The sequence below is a fragment of the Sorex fumeus genome, unplaced genomic scaffold (genome assembly GCF_029834395.1).
Source record: "Sorex fumeus unplaced genomic scaffold, SorFum_2.1 ptg000010l, whole genome shotgun sequence".
NCBI lineage: Eukaryota > Metazoa > Chordata > Mammalia > Eulipotyphla > Soricidae > Sorex > Sorex fumeus.
Window position 1 is genome coordinate 25,060,006 of NW_026606067.1, and position 18,363 is coordinate 25,078,368.

General features: G+C 47.0%; 1 protein-coding gene across 6 annotated transcripts in view; it reads right to left on the minus strand.

Moving 5' to 3' along the window:
- Positions 1-18,363, minus strand: part of RCOR3 (REST corepressor 3) — a 42,563-nt gene that overhangs the window by 12,265 nt on the left and 11,935 nt on the right. For 4 of the 6 annotated variants that reach the window (XM_056110782.1, XM_056110781.1, XM_056110777.1 and 1 more), the window contains exons 4-10: positions 17,699-17,751; positions 14,566-14,727; positions 12,985-13,038; positions 12,706-12,830; positions 11,304-11,382; positions 5,176-5,394; positions 2,019-2,096 (exon numbers count right to left, since the gene is read on the minus strand). In XM_056110782.1, coding sequence (XP_055966757.1) covers positions 2,019-2,096; positions 5,176-5,394; positions 11,304-11,382; positions 12,706-12,830; positions 12,985-13,038; positions 14,566-14,727; positions 17,699-17,751 — 770 coding nt within the window. The remainder of the gene's footprint in view (positions 1-2,018; positions 2,097-5,175; positions 5,395-11,303; positions 11,383-12,705; positions 12,831-12,984; positions 13,039-14,565; positions 14,728-17,698; positions 17,752-18,363) is intronic. The other 2 variants (XM_056110779.1, XM_056110778.1) reach the window with 1 other exon arrangement.

Sequence of the window (18,363 nt, forward strand, 5' to 3'; positions counted from 1 at the left end):
ACCCACGTCAGCCGTATGCAAAGCAAATGCCCTACCCACTGTACTATTTCTCCGGCCCCTGCTATTCCTTTTGTATAGGTGCAAAAACCCGATTCATCCAACTGCGAGTCTTTCTGATTCTTCTGGCCAGAATCAGTGATGACCGTTTTTTTTCCCTGTAGACTTTATAATCTACCATGTCATTTCAATCAGTTTTCTTTGTGTTTCTGGCATTTGGGCTACACTCAGCTTTGCTCAGGAATTACTCCTGGCTCTGAACTCAGGAATGATTCCTGGTGGTGTTCAGGGACCATATGGGATACACGGGATTGAATGGAGTCAGTCGTGCACCAGGCAAAGACTATTCCTGCTCAACTATCTCTCTGGCTCCTCGATCAGTTGGTCTTAGAGTCCATGTAGGTTGGAAGCTCTTTTATAAGAAGATGGAGGACCCCCCTTTCTGCACCATCTTCCCCACAGTCCCACAAAAACTTTCTGTGGAAAGGTCACCGGCAAATACCGAAGAAAGTGGACAAACCTTTTGCCACACTTCACCCTATACAGTAATCAGATGAATGATGAGCTCAAGTCAGTAACTGTTCACTTTCAGTTGAACAACATCATTCTGGGGTCTTGTTCAAAAATTCTTTGACTAGGTGTTAGAGAAATTCTTTGGTTTAGGGATGAACTAACCAAGTAAGGAGGTAGATTATATGACTTTTTAAGGTCTTTAGTATGACTCTTAATCTAGAAGTTTGAAACGTATCAGTTAAGTTGCTCTTCTCTGCAAAGCAGTAGAAATAATATGACAAATACATCCATTTAGATGATATATATCTATTTTTTCTAAGCCATAAAATTCAGTAATTGACCTCAAAGTAATATAAAAATTCCAGTGTCTGGATGATAATGTAAAGATTATGGCCCTTCTTTTTACAATAAATCAACAAATGAATGAAATCAGTAAATGAAACTTCTAACTTAAAAACTGCATTTAAAGTACGAATTTAATAAATACTTTTGCTACTACATGAAAGTTCTCAGCTATAAGAGACATAATGGGCTGTACTAACCGAGGCCTCTCCCAATGGGACCTAAGAATCTCGTGGCCAGAGTTCCACCATGGCCAGTTGCCCCGAAGCCCAGTCTCTTTGTGATGATGTACTTACTTACTTTACTAAACTGTCACTTTACCTGGGCTTTAGAATGAGTTATTAGTTGTGTACATACAGTCCATTCTTTTTGTTATCTGACCTTCATAAGAGATGTTTGAAACAAGCCAATCAAAACAACTTTCTCCATAGTTTGTTGTTTCTTCCTTTGAAGGACCCTTGTGAGTCAGCTGGCATCTGGGCACCGGTCCCTCCCACAGAATATTTTATGTGGAGACACTTATGTCCTGGGCATCCCAGCAGGACCAAAGAAATGATGAATTACTGGGACAGGACATGAAGCAGGACCATAGGAGTCTTTAAACAATGGAAGAGAAAGGAGGAGGCGTCCGTGAGAGAAGCTTTGAGTAAAAGACTCAATGGACCTTTACAGGTATCTGACCACTACTGTGATCATCACAGTCACCAAAGGCACTGGGTGCAAGCTGGAAGTGACAAGGAGACAATGACCGATTTGTATCTGGAATCAGATTTCTGGGATGTACAAGAACAATTAAAAGAATGTGTGCCACGCAAAACTCTCCACGGAAAATCTGAACGAGGGACATGGGTGACCCGAGAATAAAGGTGGGAGGGGGGCCGGGTCCTTCACGTACACACACTCACTTCCGTCACATGGGATGCTGCTTCTCACTAGCTCTGCTTGACCTGAAGGGCTCCGGAAAGAAAAAGAAATGGGGCAACGGACAGTCAGTCACTAGCCGTGAGAGTGAGCCAGAGACCAATCATCAGTCTGACAAAACAGTGGCACAGTGTGCTATCATGCCCAATACCTTCCGAGGATCAACTAGAACAGCAGGCGACTCAAAGCATCATCAACCCAAAGCCTGTGGCTCCAGCTTAACAGCAGGCATGCTTTCAACATACCTCAGGGGGTTTGAATTCTTCAATCCCACCTTCCATTCTCTGCTTAAGTGCGCTGTTGACTTGCTTAGCATTCTGAACCTTCAACAAAAGAACCACAACAAGAGTAAGATTATGTCCTTTGGCAAGTTTCTAAAGTACTCAATAAACTTAAAGGGGAGATATCAACCTTCTTCAATTTTATTTTAGGGGAGGGCAATAATTACCCTCCTCAGGGTATACTATCCCACTCAACCGACAGACCAGAGACAGCCAGAAAACTGCAGCATTTCAGAGTTAAATTCCCACAATCCAAACATTACTATGTTGTGGCTGGAGCGATAGCACAGCAGGTAGGGTGTTTGCCTTGCACGCGGCCAACCCAGGTTCAATTCCCAGCATCCCATACGGTCCTCCAAGCACTGTCAGGAGTAATTCCTGAGTGCAAAACTTTTTTTTTTTTTGCTTTTTTTTGGGGGGGGGGGGTCACATCCTGCGATGCTCAGGGGTTATTCCTGGCTCTGCACTAGGAGTCACTCTGGGCTGTGCTCAGAGGACCGTATGGGATGCTGGGAATCGAACCCGGGTCGGCCGCATGCAAAGCAAATGCCCTACCCGCTGTACTATTGCTCCAGCCCCTGAGTGCAAAACTAGGAGTAACCCCTGAGCATCGCCAGGTGTGACCCAAAAAGCAAAAACAAACAAACATTACCATGTTTTGAACAAAGAATCCTGACTTTAATAGGAATAATAATGATCAGGATGGAATATGTCCAGTACAAACCCTCATTCTTTATGTTTCATTTGTAAAAAGTATCTATTTTTTACAAGTAATCTATGCTGTGTCTGCCCCGACTACTGTGGCTCCTGCCACAAACCTCTCCAAGTTCGATGTCCTGTGCAAAATCACACAAGAAAATAACCACACAAGAACACCACAGGGCTGACACATGGGAGCCTTGTGGACAGCAGGTATGAGCCGGGAGTGTGGGGGCGACTAAAACCTCATGGGAAGGGGGGCGTTTCGGTCCGCCCTTCACGCCCTACCGAGGCCACCAGTTGCCCCCACGAGCGGCTCTCCAGCACGGCCACAGCCCCAGAAGCACAATGACCTAATGCAGAACCCAGCAGCTTGGAGCAGAAAAGTGAAAGGACTATGCGTTAATCCAGGCAATCATTTCTGCCCAGAGGGGAAAGGGTGTTGCTCCCTTCCGCCCTCCTCCCTCTGGAAAGAAAGATGGCGGCCACATGGGAGCCTTGTGGACAGCAGGTATGAGCCGGGGGTGTGGGGGCGACTAAAACCTCATGGGAAGGGGGGCGTTCTGGTCCGTCCTTCACGCCCTACCGAGGTCACCAGTTGCCCCCCGCGAGCGGCTCTCCAGCACGGCCACGGCCCCAGAAGCACAAGGACTTAAGGCAGAACCCAGCAGCTTGGAGCAGAAAAGTGAACGGACTCTGCATTGATCCAGGCCATCAAGTCTGCCGGAGGGGAAAGGGTGTTGCCCCATTCGCCCTCTCCTCTTTGGAAAGAAAGATGGCGGCCACATGGGAACCTTGTGGACAGCAGGTATGAGCCGGGAGTGTGGGGGCGACTAAAACCTCATGGGAAGGGGGGCGTTTCGGTCCGCCCTTCACGCCCTACCGAGGCCACCGGTTGCCCCCCGCGAGCGGCTCTCCAGCACGGCCAGGACTCCAGAACACAGAAACCAATTTCTTAACTATCTGACTTTCAGTAGAAATACTTCCAGGGTCAATAGGTAAAAGAGCAGAAATCCAAAACCAACATTTAATTCTTGAACCCAGCCGTAGAAAGCAAATCACTTCACAATGCTTTTTCAGCATGTCTGATTTGGGGGGGGGGTAAACTCTAAATAATAGTGGTGAATCTTTTATTGAAACAATGAATCTAATCAAAGCAGATAGAGTGTTAACTAGAATTCATCTGCTTCACAGGGACGGGGAGGGGTGGGGGGTGGGGTTTTATTGGGGTTCTTCATGGTAAAAAATAAGTATTGGTAAAGGGAAATGTGTTTGATATTTGCATGACTGAGACATAAACCTGAAAGCTTTGTAACCTTTCCCACAGTGATTCAATAAATAAAAAAAAAAAAAAAAAAATTAAAAAAAAAAAAAAAAAAAAAAAAAAAAAGAACACCACAGGGCTGAGAGGGGGGAGGGCGGGGTTTTAAAGAAGACAACAATATGTCTCCTGGAGCCAGGAAGAAGTGCAAAAACAGGTGGGCCGCAAAGATAGTTGCTGGGAGACAAGCCCCTGACCTAGGGAAGGTGGGGTGACCCAGGAGCACCCGAGGTGGCCCACACCTCACTTGGGTTACCACCAGGGCTGGTATATGTTGGGGAGTAACGAAGCTCAGAGACCAATCATCGATGATCCTGATGTTTGCCGATTGGGGAGAGAGTGCAGTCTGGGGCAGACAAGCTCTGTCAGGACACAGGGCACAGCCCAAGGCACCCTGTCCAGGAGGAGAGGAGCCAAGGCCAGAGACCTGCTGGCAATGCTCCATGCAGGGGCTGTGTGTTTCTACGTTTCTGGTTTTGGTCTATGGGCCACCACGGGGGTGTCCAGGGCTTACTCCTGACTCTGCATTCAGGGATCCCTCCTGGCAGGCTCGAGGGACCCTTTGGGGTGCCGGGGATAGAACTTGGGCCGGCTCCCATCTGTGCTACCACTGCAGGCTGTGTCAGGTGCCGCAGGAGGAATTACCAGCCTGCAGCCTATTGAATGTCCCTGCCCCAAACACACCTGCATCCTTATCCCTCCTTCAAGCCCAGGGAACTGAGCGAGCAGTGCCTGGGGCTGCTCAAGGTCTACTGCACTCCAGACCCTGGCGATGTGTGCGTCGGTGCTGGAGCACTGACAAAGCTGAACTCTACCCGCTATGCCCACACACCCCTGCCCCCTCCTCTCCAGGGACCCCAGTAGCCTGCAGGAACGGGAGCCCCGGTATTGGAGGTTTCAGAGAGAAAACGGGAGTATGCAGAGATGCCAACACTGCCCACAACCACCAGCACCCAGGGTGCACTGGGAGGCCCAGTTCAGCAGTCTCCTCGTTTGGAAACCAGGCAGACTTTCAAGCCACCATTAACAAGAGAGGCTGAGAAAATGTGTGCAACAGACGTGGTCCCACAAGCAAGACAGAAACGTGCTTCTGGTGGGTACCTGGCGCTTCAGTGAGATCAGTTCCATGTCCAGCTGCCGTAGGATGGTGCTGGCAGCATTGGGGCTGCAAGACACAGCGGCCACGTCTTCCCGGGTCAGGTACATGCCCTTGGGCGGCCGGCACTTGGCACGCTGGGAGTGGTGGCGGTGCTGCAGGCTCTGGTACTCCCTGCGCCCAAGGCCCCCCTTGCTGGTCTGCACAGGCTGCTCGGTGCTGCCCTGGACACAGACAGGAGGACAGGTCAGCTGTCCCATCGGAACGGACACACTGCCATAGTAGTACTTCTTGTGCCAACACACCGCAAACACCTTGACACGCATGCGCACACACACATTCGTGTACACACATACTCGCTTATTTACACATGCACTCACACACATAAACAACTGCACATGCACAAACGTGCATACACACTCACGCACCAGCCGGGGAACCTTCAAAATAAAACCATAACAAAGCCCAGTCTCTACACCCAGAAAACCAGAAATTTAAAAAGTTGAACCCAAAACTTTACCTGTTTTCCTCAAGACAGGATAAATTCTCTCTCAGTAATAAAAAGGGGAAAAGGCTGTAAAGTTAAAAATGTTCCCTTCTTCCCCTTTTGCTTATGTGATGATGGGCAGAGATGGGTGCAGGCAGGGAGGCCCTCCTCAGGGCCCGGGCACTCAGCCAGCAGGGTCGGTCTTTGGCCACTGTGTCCCAAGCTCAGAGCAGCTGGAAGGGGCAGAGTGGGGACAGGTGGGTGGAAGAGATCCAGCCCTTCATTGTCTGGCCACTGTGTGGGAGAAGCAGATCTCTCAAGACTAAGGACAAAAACTCATCTTAATCCCGAGGAAATGCTACGACTCCAAGTCATTTCAGTGAATGAAACAAAATGTGACTTTGTGGTCCAGAGAGGCTGGAAAAATTCAACGAAGGCTGACTGTGATTTTTCATCTGCAACTTAATTCTGCCTGCAATACCCTTAAAGTGGGACACTCAGATGCCACAGCAGCCGTGCTTCTGAGACTGGCATGCTCTGGGAACTGACCATAAGGAGGCAGGCCATTTCACTAAGCAAACTTAAAAACTAACATGAGTTCTGTAACTGCTTCTTACATGGATTAAGGAGAATACACATGTGAGTTCTTAGGTACAAGGCCCTGAAAGTGGCTGTTCATCTGAGCTGGTGGGTTCTGTGACTGAAGTAACGCCCTTGATGCTGGCCTATTTGCCAGCCTGGCTTCCACTGCTGCTCGAGTATCAGTCACTGAGAATTGTCTTTTTCTTTGAAGCTCATGTTACTAGGGGATAGAAATCTAGGATTTTTAAATATTTTTTTTTTGTAGGAGTACTGCTATTTATTCAGCCACTGATTACCTGATTGAATTGTGCATGAACTCCACCTTACTTTTTTTTTTTCATTTTTTATAATTTTATTTATTGAATCACCGTGAGAGCAGTTACAAAGCTTTTGGGTCTAAGTCTCGGTCATACAATGAAACGCCCGTACCTTCACCAGTGCCCATTCTCCACCACCAAAAACCCTAGTATACCCCCATCCCGCACCCTCCCCCAACCTGTGGGGAAGATGATTTCCACATTACTCTCTCTCTACTTTGATCACATTCAATATTTCGACACCAGACTCATCATTATTATTTGAGATTTTACCCCAACACTCAGATATGCTGAAAAGGCAACAATAGACAATTTGTGTTCTATTGCTGGTTATGAATAACATATGATGTTGCGTGGCTGCAATAGGGCCATGTGATTTTGAAATTCCGAAATTTTAACACTTAAATCTGGAGTGATTTTTGCCAAAAGCCACTGGGTTTCGAGATTTGCTCCTGAGTCTCTGGGATCACGGCTGTTGAGCTGCTTGATCAGGAGCCTGAGAGGCCGTTCGTGGGCGATGACTTGGGGTCTCGTTGGGGAGGGGAGGACAGGCCTGGCTCCCCCACGCATCCCATGAGGCCCAGCAAGTTTCGTCATTGCGGGCCCAAGCCTGACTGTCCAATGGCTTCTGGAGGATGATGGCCATCGAGCCGCCAAGAGGGAGCAGGTGGAGGGACAACACCCTTTCCTCCCTGGGGTGGCCCGGCGACAGTAACGTACTGTGGGGTCCAGACGCATTTCTGCCAAAAGCCACTGAGTTTTGAGATTTGTTTCTGAGTCTCTGGGATCATGGCCATTAAGCAGCTTGATCAGGAGCCAGAGAGGCCATTTGTGGGCGATGACTTGGGGTCTCGTTGGGGTGGGGAGGACAAACCCGGCTCCACCCCCATCCCGTGAGGCCCTGTGTGTCTCGTCACTGGGGTCCCAAACCTGACTATCCAGTGGCCTCTGGAGGATGGCGGCCACCGGGCCACCAGGGGGAACAGGCCAAGGCACGAAACCTATTCCCACCTGGGTTGGCCCAGCACCGGCAACCTACTGCATTTCTGCCAAAAACTGCTGGGTTTTGAGATTTGTTTCTGAGTCTCTGGGATCACGGCCATTAAACAGTTCAATCAGGAACCAGAGAGGCCTTGCCTCCAATTACATAGCGGAGCCGGAGGTGGTTTGTGGATGTGTTTCCCACATACCTAACTTTTTTTTTTTCTTTTTGGGTCACACCCGGCAATGCACAGGGGTTACTCCTGGCTCTGCACTCAGGAATTACTCCTGGCAGTGCTCAGGGGACCATATGGGATGCTGGGGATTGAACCTGGGTCGGCCGCGTGCAACGCCCTACCTGCTGTCTATCGCTCCAGCCCACCCACATACCTAACTTTTGGCTGTTTACTTTCTTGGTAAACTTTGCCCCAAGTTTTTGGGGTCTGGCCAAAGGCACAGCAGCAATTTTGGGGTATCTGGAAGTCTGAAAGTGCCATGAGGCTGCTGATGAACTCGCCTCACAGGTACAGATTGACCTGCTGGCGGCACCATACCCCCCGGATTTTTTTTTTTTTAATTTTAATTTTTGGTTTTGGGGCCACACCCAGTGGCACTCAGGGCTGACTCCAGGGTCTGATCCCAGGGAACACTCCTGGTGGGGCCTGGGGACTGCTAAGCATTGCCAGGGATAGAACCTGCGCTGGACTGCATACGAGCAAGTGCCACCTCCTGGTACTACGTCTGTGGCCTGGCACTGCTCTGCCCGCTGCTGAGCTGAAGGCAGGAAACACTGCCACCCCCTGCACTGTCCTCTGCTTTGCTAGCTCTAATGCAAGAGGCCAGCTTGAGGCTGGCTAGCATTTACTTCCAGCAAACTTGAACCTGGCTCCCACGGCAAAGAGGAGGGCTCACACCTGGTCTGCAGGTTTGGCCCTTTTCATTCCTATCGCTGGCCTGTTTGCGTGTCTGTCCTCTCTAGCTGCAGGAGCGGCTCCTGCACTGTGCTGGGCGAGGCACCAACACTGGCACCAACACTGGCACCAGGTCACACCCCCCAGCCCTCATCTCAGGCTCTAATTTTTTTTTTTCTCTTTCAGTTTTTGGGTCACACCTGGCAGTGCTCAGGTCTTACTCCCAGGTCTGTGCTCAGGGATCACTCCTGGTAGACTGGGGGGACCAAATGGACTGAACCCGGGTCAGCTGCGTGCAAGGTAAACGCCCTCCCTGCTGTAGAGCTCTCTTATTTTTATTTCTCATCTTGAATTCACTGTTCTATTTTCCTTGTTCATAACCCTTTGCTTCGGATTAAGAATGCATTTCTTGTTCCATATTCCATTCTTTATGAGTCTTCATGTTTTAAATACACAGTAAGACTGTCAGCCTCACTAGACACTAGATGAGTCAAACTGAGAAGGCAGCGCATGTCAATTTCCTGTTACTAGTCTGAATTAGTTTTACAGTTTGATCAGCATAAGAAGGGAGGTGGACAATGAGTACTCATAATCTGGGGGATACCAGATGTACAATGAAACGCAGCCCCTGACTTGAGTTCATGAAATACATAAAACACCTTTCAGGTCTTTGTTTTTGACTTCTGGGCTATATCAAGTGGTACTCAGGGAGACCAGACAGTGCAGGGAACAGACTCAGGGCTGACCACGTGCAGCCAGCATCTTAACCCCTGCACTGTCTCCGTGGCCCAAAACACAATGTGTACTAGTGTAGCACTAGGGCAAATACACAAAGCTGGAAAGGCTAATCTGGTAACACAGAGATCAGAGAAAGGCTGGCGTTTGAGGCAGATCCTGCTGGCCATTTTTTGTGAAACAAGCTGAAATAATCTACACCAGCTTTGAGGGGGTCAGGTCGGGGGAAGGTAGGGCAGCTAAGAGGTGCAGCGAGGACCGATACATGGGGCTGGTAGGTGGCTGTGGCTAAGGTGCCCGCCTGCAAGCAGGAGGCTAAGTTCTACCTCAGTTCCCCCACACGTGCTGCCTGCAGATGACTTCCGGCCACAACGCTGCCTGGCATGTAGGAGCACCACGACAGAAAGGGAGCAGTGACAATGACAGCAATGGGCTTGGTGCACATGAGAGCACTGATATGCCCCCCCGAACATGCATGAGCATCACCAGGGAGAAGGGTGCCATCTCACACTGAAACCTAACCCCCACCCCCACCCCGTTCCCACACACACCAGTCAATCACATCTGCAACAGAGGGAAGTAGAAGAGACAAAACAGAAACTAATCACTGCTCAGAGCAGCAACACCGCTGATTGAGAATTCCTGTGGACTGACACAGACATAGTGCTTTTGCACAGACCACGTCAAGTCTGGGCCTCTTCTCTGTGTCCCCAAACTCAGAACAGAGCTGAACCACACTGTGGGCAATGGGCCACAGAAGGCAGCTGAGCAGAGACAGACGAGGAGCCAGGGAAATACATGGCCACTGGGCGTACAGCTCAAGGAGACCAGGCAGACTTGGGAGGCTGAGACAATCAAGGGCTTTGAGAATATATAGTCGCAGGAAGGGAATGAGTGAAAAAATCAAGTGGAGCAGCCTGATGGTGCCTTCAGACTTCCAGATATCCCAAAATTGCTGCTATGCCTTTGGCCAGACCCCAAAGACTTGGGGCAAAGTTTACCAAGAAAATAAACGGCCAAAAGTTAGGTATGTGGGAGACATACCCACAAACTACCTCTGGCTCAGCTATATACTTGGAGGCATGGCCTCTCTGGTTCCTGATCAAACTGCTTAATGACCATGATCCCAGAGACTCAGAAACAAATCTCGAAACCCAGAAGCTTTTGGCAGAAATGCGTCCGGTCCCTGCGTAGGTTACTGTCCCCAGGCCACCCAGGGGGAAAAGGGTGTTGTCCCTCCACCTGCTCCCCCTTGGAGGCTTGGTGGCTTCCATCCACCAGAGGCCATTGGACAATCAAGTTTGGGCCCGCAGTGACGAGACACATGGAGCCTCATGGGATGGGGGTGGAGCCAGCCCTTTCTTCCCTGTCCCAACAAGACCCCGAGTCGCCACCCAGGAATGGTCTCTCTTGCTCCTGATCGAGCTGCTTAACGGCCATGATCCCAGGGACTATTATGAATAACATATGATGTCACACTTAACAGCCATGATCCAAGAGACTCAGGAACAAATCTCGGAACCCAGCAGGATTTGGCAGAAATCCTTCCAGATTTAATTGTTAAAATTTCGGAATTTCAAAATTGCGCAGCCACTACTGCAGCCACATGACATCATATGTTATTCATAACTAGGAATAGAAAACAAATTGTCTACTGATGCCTTTTTGGGAGATCTGAGTGTTGGGTAAAATCTCTTTACATCACTGGATGCCCATCCTGCAGGCTGCTCTGGCTCTGACTGCTGCCTATATACCTGTATTCATTTCTACCTTGCTATTACATATGAAACCAACTTTCAACTTGCTATTGTATGGACATACAAAATACTTTCAGAAAACCTCAGTAACAGAGCAGAAAGCTTTTTGATTTTTTGATCACCCAAGGGTGATTTTGTTTCTTTTCTGAGATGAAAGAGCAGGCAGGGACTGCAGCCTTTATACTTGCAAGTGGAACTGAGGCCCCAGAACACTGTTCCCATACCCTGAAGCGACCCCCTGACTAGCACTAAGATGGCCTGCCTCCTAAACCGTCAGAAAGGACAACTCTACACATAAAGCTCCGTCACCGCTTCTGAGTGGGGACTGCAAGACAATCACATCACTCTTGCCACCATTATTACCTCTTTCTTGGTTTCTTTTTTGGGGTCGTAGTCACTGTCATTTCCATCCACGGGATGTGTTTCTTCCACATCATCATCACTGAGAAGAAACAAGTATCAGTAAATTTATTCCTCTTCTTTTTATATTGCTATGTTCTTATAGCACAGCAATAGGGCATTTGCCTTGCATGCGGCTGGCCCAGTCAACCGGGGTTCAATTCCTCTGCCCCTCTTGAAGAACCCAGCAAGCTACCGAGAGCATCTCGCCCGCATGGCAAAGCCTGGCAAGCTCCCCGTGACGTGTTCGATATGCCAAACACAATAACAACAAGTCTCACAATGGAGATATTACTGGGCCCACTCGAGCAAATTAGATGAACAGTGGGAGGACAGTGCTACAGTGCTTATAAGCAAAGTGCTACAGTGCTTATCAATCTCAAACATACAATTTAAAGATTAAAATTTTTTTTTATTTTTGGGCCATATCTGACAATGCTCAGGGGTTACTCCTGGCCCTGCACTCAGGAATCACTCAGGAGATGCTCAGGGGACCATATGGGGTGCTATGATTGAACCCGGGTTGGCCATATACAGGGCAAGTGCCTTATCTGCTTTAATATCTCTTGAGCCCCCTCAAAATAAAGTATACCTTAATAATTCTACTAATTATTCCCCAATAGGAGTTGAGCTTGAGAAGATGAATTTTTGTTTCAGGTTTCATGTTTAGAAACCTCTGTATTTCTGAGCATATATCTTCATATTCACCAACATTTATAGCTTAAAAATAGTGATTTGATAGCAAACATTAAAAAAATAGAAATATCTGGGCACAAGAAATAGTTCGAGGTACTGAAGCATATGCTTCAAATACAGGCTTGACCCCCTGGCCCTGCACAGCCAGGGGCAACTCTCAGTACGGAGCCAGGCCTGACCCCCAAAACAAACCTAAGAAAATATAGTATCATTCAGGAAAGAAAATATACCTATTAGCTTGCTAAACTACTTATTTCGGTTCTCCAAGCTGTACTATAAAAACAAGAAAAATGAATTTTAGCACATCAAAGACACCGCTCCCCTGGCGTGGTTTCATTCCTTGGGTTATTTTGGGACAGAGCATCCTCCACACACCTTCAGCATATTCCAAACACAGATCAGGACTATGTCACTACCTGATACAGTCTAGTTGGGTATGTCACAACTGAAAGAAGGTGCCTGTGAGCAGTGACACACAGCTCAGAGATGACCAGAGAATGGTCGGGCAGAGTTCTTACTAGGTTTCTGGCTCTTCAGCTCTGCCTACCAGATCTGAACCATGAATGGGAGGACAATGTAAACTGGGATCTCCCTTTTGCCTTAGGAAAGGCCAACAATCGAAACAATGTCCCTCCAAACACAACTCTCTCTATAAAGGCATCCAACCTACCTGTCACCCTGATTATGTCTATTTGCTAGTTTACGAGCCTGGCGATCCATCAAGCTTGTCCTAGATCGAGTTTTTTTCCAGGAATAGTAATATTTTACAAGGCTAGCAATTGTCTTGTCTGGAAGCTTAAAAACAAAACAAAAGCATGTTAATACCATTAGGTTGATCAACAGAACAAATAGTTCTGATATTATTCTTTGAGATGGCATACAAAGGCATAGATTAAAAAGTATTTCATGGTACCTTTATGAATTACAGAGCTGCAAAGTGCTGTCCTACCTGTATAACCACAGTCGTACCACTGATGTTTCTGAATGAATGTTCCTGTTTGTTCTGAGAGTGAGGGGAAAGGTCATGTCACATGTTGGGCTCTCCACAAAGCCCCAAGCAAAGGTAATGTTAGCATTTGGTGTTTTCTTTCCTTATACTCAAGTATTTTTCCCCATTTATAAGCTAGAGTTCTTTTATTTCTTTTTTTTAAAAATATACATATATACATATATATATGAACATAAAATTCAGTTTACTTGTTTTATAGTACTGGGGATCAAACTCAGGGTCTCACCCATGCAAGTGCTTACTGCTGAACTACCCTTGTTTGGAGTCACCGTCCTATGGTGACTTAAATCCAAAAATTCAGCCTTTTAAAGAACAGTCACTAAGTTGTGGATCCACTAACTTTTAATACGAGGCGTTAGTTTTTTTTTTTACAGTGCAAGAGACTAGACCCAGGGTCTTTCGTGCTCTGCCCCTGGCACTCACCCCAGTATTTCTGTGACCTCGAAGGCCGCTTCCTGCACCTACCAGAATCCCTCAGTGTCTGACAAGTGCTCATCAGTCTTTCTGCCAGGAAACCCACTCAGGGTGCTCCCTGAAGTGGGGGGCACTTAGTAGGGTTCTCTGTGCCTGGCTTCTTTCTCTCACTAGTGTATGGCTTTAAGAAGAACCACTGACTTATTGATGACAAATATCTAAATCACTTAAAATGAGCAATCATGCTAGCAAGCAGACATCAGCTACCAGATCAATCTATGGGCATGGAGGGGACTCACGGTCATAGGCTGACACGCCTGACAGACTGACAAGGCTACAAACTAGCAATCCAACTAGGGCTGGGCCACAGGCTGCATGCAAGAGACCCAAATTTGATTTCTTGCATGGCACTCTGAGGTCTACCAACACTACCAAAAGTGACCTCAAATGCTGCCTGTGGCAGAATAAGCCCACAAAACCCCAGAACAAAACAGAAATATTTTCTCTGATATGGAATATACTCAGACATATTTGCAAACATTGATACTTGCTATCCTTATATTCAAGTATTTTTCCCCATTTATAAGCTAGAGTTTATTTCTTTATATACATAGTATATATGTATATATATATGAACATAAAATTCAGTTTACTTATTTTATAGTACTGGGGATCAAACTCAGGGCCTCACACATGCAAGTGCTCTACTGCTGAACTACATCCCTGGCTGTCACCCATTCAGGAGCTGTTTTTCCCTTCAGGGGAAAAAATAGCAACAGCACCAGAGAAATGGTGGAATAACAAGTATTTCTGAAAATTGGTATCTTTAGTCAAAGGAATATAAATTGAAAAATAAATGCAATGCTATCATTTTTTGCCCTAGGATGACAAGCTTTCTCTAGTGTACATATTCAAGTCAAAAATCAATTTCTTGCAACGAAACAGCACAGACCCGGTGATGCACTTGTGGCAGCTGTACTGCATGCAAATATACCCATTCCAAAATGTTTTTATAAACTAGACTGGAAGCTGTTAAGCTTAAGAAGGGTTTGGAGAAGCAGAAGCTGTAATTCAGGTGCAGCGCGCGTGAGACAGGAAGTGCCATACCATCTGCTGGATCCTGTGGAAGCTCTTCCCGTGGAAACTAAAGGCTTGTTCAAACAGGACTTTATCTTCCACCGTCCACTCATCCGGGAAGGGAGTGAAATTAGGGAGATCGGCAAGGGACTTCTCAATGTTATGTTTATGCCAGAACAACATGCCAAGTGCCTTTGAAGAGAAATCCGTCCATCACATTTAAGAAAGTTAAGCACAAATCCGATCAAAAGCAAAAGCCAATGACCTCAGCTGCAGATTCACTCACAAGTTCCCAGATGGCAGACCCTCAGACTCATTTATTTCTCTTAAACCAAGCCCACAGCAGAACAGACATACATACTGTTCACTGCAGATTTAGGAAAACCAATGAACTAGGGAGTGACTGATAATTACTGAAGTGGGTTTTAGGCTTACACCAAGAGCCTACTGTTCACTGGTCAGGCAGTACAGTGGGTAGGGCATGTGTCTTGCACACCAATTACCCAGGCTCAGTCCCCTGCATCCCACATGGTCTCCTAAGTATTGCCAGTAGTAATTCCTGACTGCAGAGCCAGGAGTAAACAAGGAAAAAAAAATTCTGCTCACATTGACTCATTCATCAATGAGAGGAGAAAAATAAGTTGGACAGAAAACATCCGGTAAATCAAAACTCAAAGGAAATAATTAAAACTAGAGGTTCAGTATAAGTAGAGAAATACTCTCACCCACCCTTTAAAATATATCATGGGCAGGACACAGACACTACAAGGCTCAGGTACTTGCCGTGCATGCAGTGGCAAGGCTGGTTTGATCCCTGGTACCACATACAGTCCCAAGTTCTTCCAGCAGTGAGACCTGAGCACCACCAGGTGTGGCCCAACTGGCCCCAAAGCAAAACAAACAACTACCACAGGCTTTAGCAGGGCTGTAGTCTCATTTCTGAGGAGTCAGAGCACTTAATTGTGACTTTACTAAACTTGTAAAAGTTTATTATCATAACGAACACAAAGAATTACTACAAGGCATATTAATAACTTAAAAAACTTCATTAGCAAATCACAAAGTCAGCAAGGGACAAGCTTCACAATTTCACAACTTTTCCCTTCTGTTGTAATTATTTGGGTCTTTATCTGCACTCTAAGATACTAGGTATCCTTTGGGGAATAAAGTTTAATTTTTTTTTTTGGTAGTAGTATTGCTATTTATTCAGCCACTGATTAGGCTGATTGAATTGTGCATGAACTCCACAAAGTTTAAATTTTTTGTTTCTAAAAGTCTAGTCTTAAAAAGAGACAAAACAACTTTCAAAATAAGGAACTCTAGGTTACTTTTTGTATTTCAGTAATACTCCTTGGAAATTAAGAATTTTCTCAAACAAATAAGTAAGTAAGTAAAGGCCCTCCCGTTGATCGTCGATTTGCTCGAGCGGGCCCAGTAACGTCTCCATTGGAGAATTTGTTGTAAGGCGAATGCCCGTTTGCCTTGCACGCAGCCAACATGGCCGACCCGAGTTCGATTCCTCCGCCCCTCTCGGAGAGCCCGGCAAGCTACCGAGAGTATTCGATATGCCAGACACAGTAACAACAAAGTCTCCAATGGAGACGTTACTGGGCCCGCTCGAGCAAATCGACGATCAACGGGAGGGCCTTTACCTTTTACCTTTTACCTTCAAACAAATATTAAAGAGGAAAGTCTAAGGACAAAATACATTATCAAAGCTTTCAAAATTCACAAAAAAACTACAAAGATAAATATGCTTCGTAGACATAATTTATTATTTTACCATGTTAACCATAAAGTTAGCACTTAATAATCTGGGTTATAGATAATTCATTCATTTTAACACGAATCCTGGTAATGGTTGACATAAATACTACCCTGCTGAAATGAGATGTGAGAACGAGCTCCGTGGGCAGAGGGGTCAAGGTATCCAGCTCCTCCCCAGCACAGCCTGGTGGCAACAGCACAACCAGGAGTGACCCCAGAGCCCCTAGGAATGTGCTGGAAAACCAAACAAGGACAGACCTGAGGGGCAGGGGCAGGCTGCACAGCACTCAGCCTGCGATGTGAAGGCCTCAGCTCAGGCTCTGCACCGCCAAGAACCTCAGTCATCTGTCCACATTCTCTAGGCCCTTCTTAGCAGGGATAATGACCCACACAATGTGTCTCCTTTGCTTGTTTTGTTTGTTTGTTTTTAGGCCACACCCAGGGATGCACAAGGGTTGCTCCTGGCTCTGCACTCCGAAATTACTCTTACTCCTGGCAATGCTCAGGGAACCCTATGGGGTGCCAGGGCTGAACCCAGGTTGGCCATGTGAAAAGCAAATACCCTACCCACCGTGCCATAGCTCTGGCCCAGATATGTTTTCTTGTAAAATTATCTGTGGGTCAGGGATGTGGTTCCATGTTAGTGCACTTTCCTTGCATACATGAGGTTCTGAGGTTGATCCCCTGGCACTGCAAAAAACCCCCAAACAAAACAAACAAGCCCGCCCTCCCCCCCCATCATCTTATTTCATTTTGAAAAGACATTTTGTTTTGCTTGTGAGGGAGGGGTCACAACCAGCCTGTGCAGGGCTTACTTCTATCTGTGCTGAGGTATCACTAATGGCCGTGCTCAAGGGACTCTGTGTGGTGCTGGAGCTTGAACAGAGGTTGGCTGCATCTAAGGCAACCTATGCACTGTGCTATCTTTCTGGTGTCATTTGAAATCTAGGTCTTAAGCATTTTTTTAAATTGGCTTGTTTTTGTTTTTGACCACACGCGGCAGTGCTCAGGGCTTACTCCTGCCTCTACGCTCAGGGATCAGTCCTGGCAGGGTTTGAAGGACTATTAAGTTTCTCCGGGGATCAAACCTGGGTTGGCTACATGCAAAACAAGTGCGCTACCTGCTGGTCTATCTATCTCTCCGGCCAACTAAAATAAGAAGTTCAACTTTTTAGATCTTTTAGATTCATAAGTTTAAAAATATTATTTATACTCAAAATTTCTCTCTCACTTTGGCTACCAGTTGTCAGAGTGACCTGAAAGGCTTTCAGACAACCTCTAAGACTCCAAGCAAGAAAAAGGTATTGAGAAGAAAACGCTCAGGCCTGGGAGCTGAACTGCATGGCTGATGCCAGCTCCTTCCGCTGGGCTCTGCAGGACCGGCAGCACCACACACCTGCTCCACATTGTAGCCGTGCTTCTCCTTCGCAATCGCGATATACTCGTCCACTGCAATGAGACAACGGCACAGGTCACTCACTGTCTCAGGGCTCCTTTATAACTATCACAGAATAAAACAGATCGCAAGGTTAAAAGAACGAGCCATCACCGGATGAATGAAATGTCACCAGAAACATTCACTTCTATAAACAGCACCAGAAGCTCACTTGGTTCAAAATTCTACTCAGAATGACTTACCTCTATGAGCACATAGGATGTACTTATTAAATTCAATGTTGCTAGTATTATTTCTTAAAACCAAAGAAAGATTAGTTTGAGGCTGGCCATGGCTTCCGAGCTCCGTGTGACGTGCCAGATGGCTTCCTGCCTCTCCTGCCAGCTGTCCAGGACAGGAGCTGAGTATTCCCTTCTAGACTCAGAGCTGGCCCGATGCCCTTTCGAATAGCTGTATAGAGGCATTTATTTCTAGTTTTTCCAGCTCTACCTAAGAACACCACGAGCCACGTGTGCTTCATATCACGAGCAGGTTCTTCAGCTCCTGCTATTCCCTACACAAAAGGCATCTGGGCATCCCATGTCCACTTATCCCTGGCATGGCATCAGGCGGCCAGAGGTGTGCCAACAGAAGAGCTTGCTGGGATCAAGGCACTGGTGCGGGAT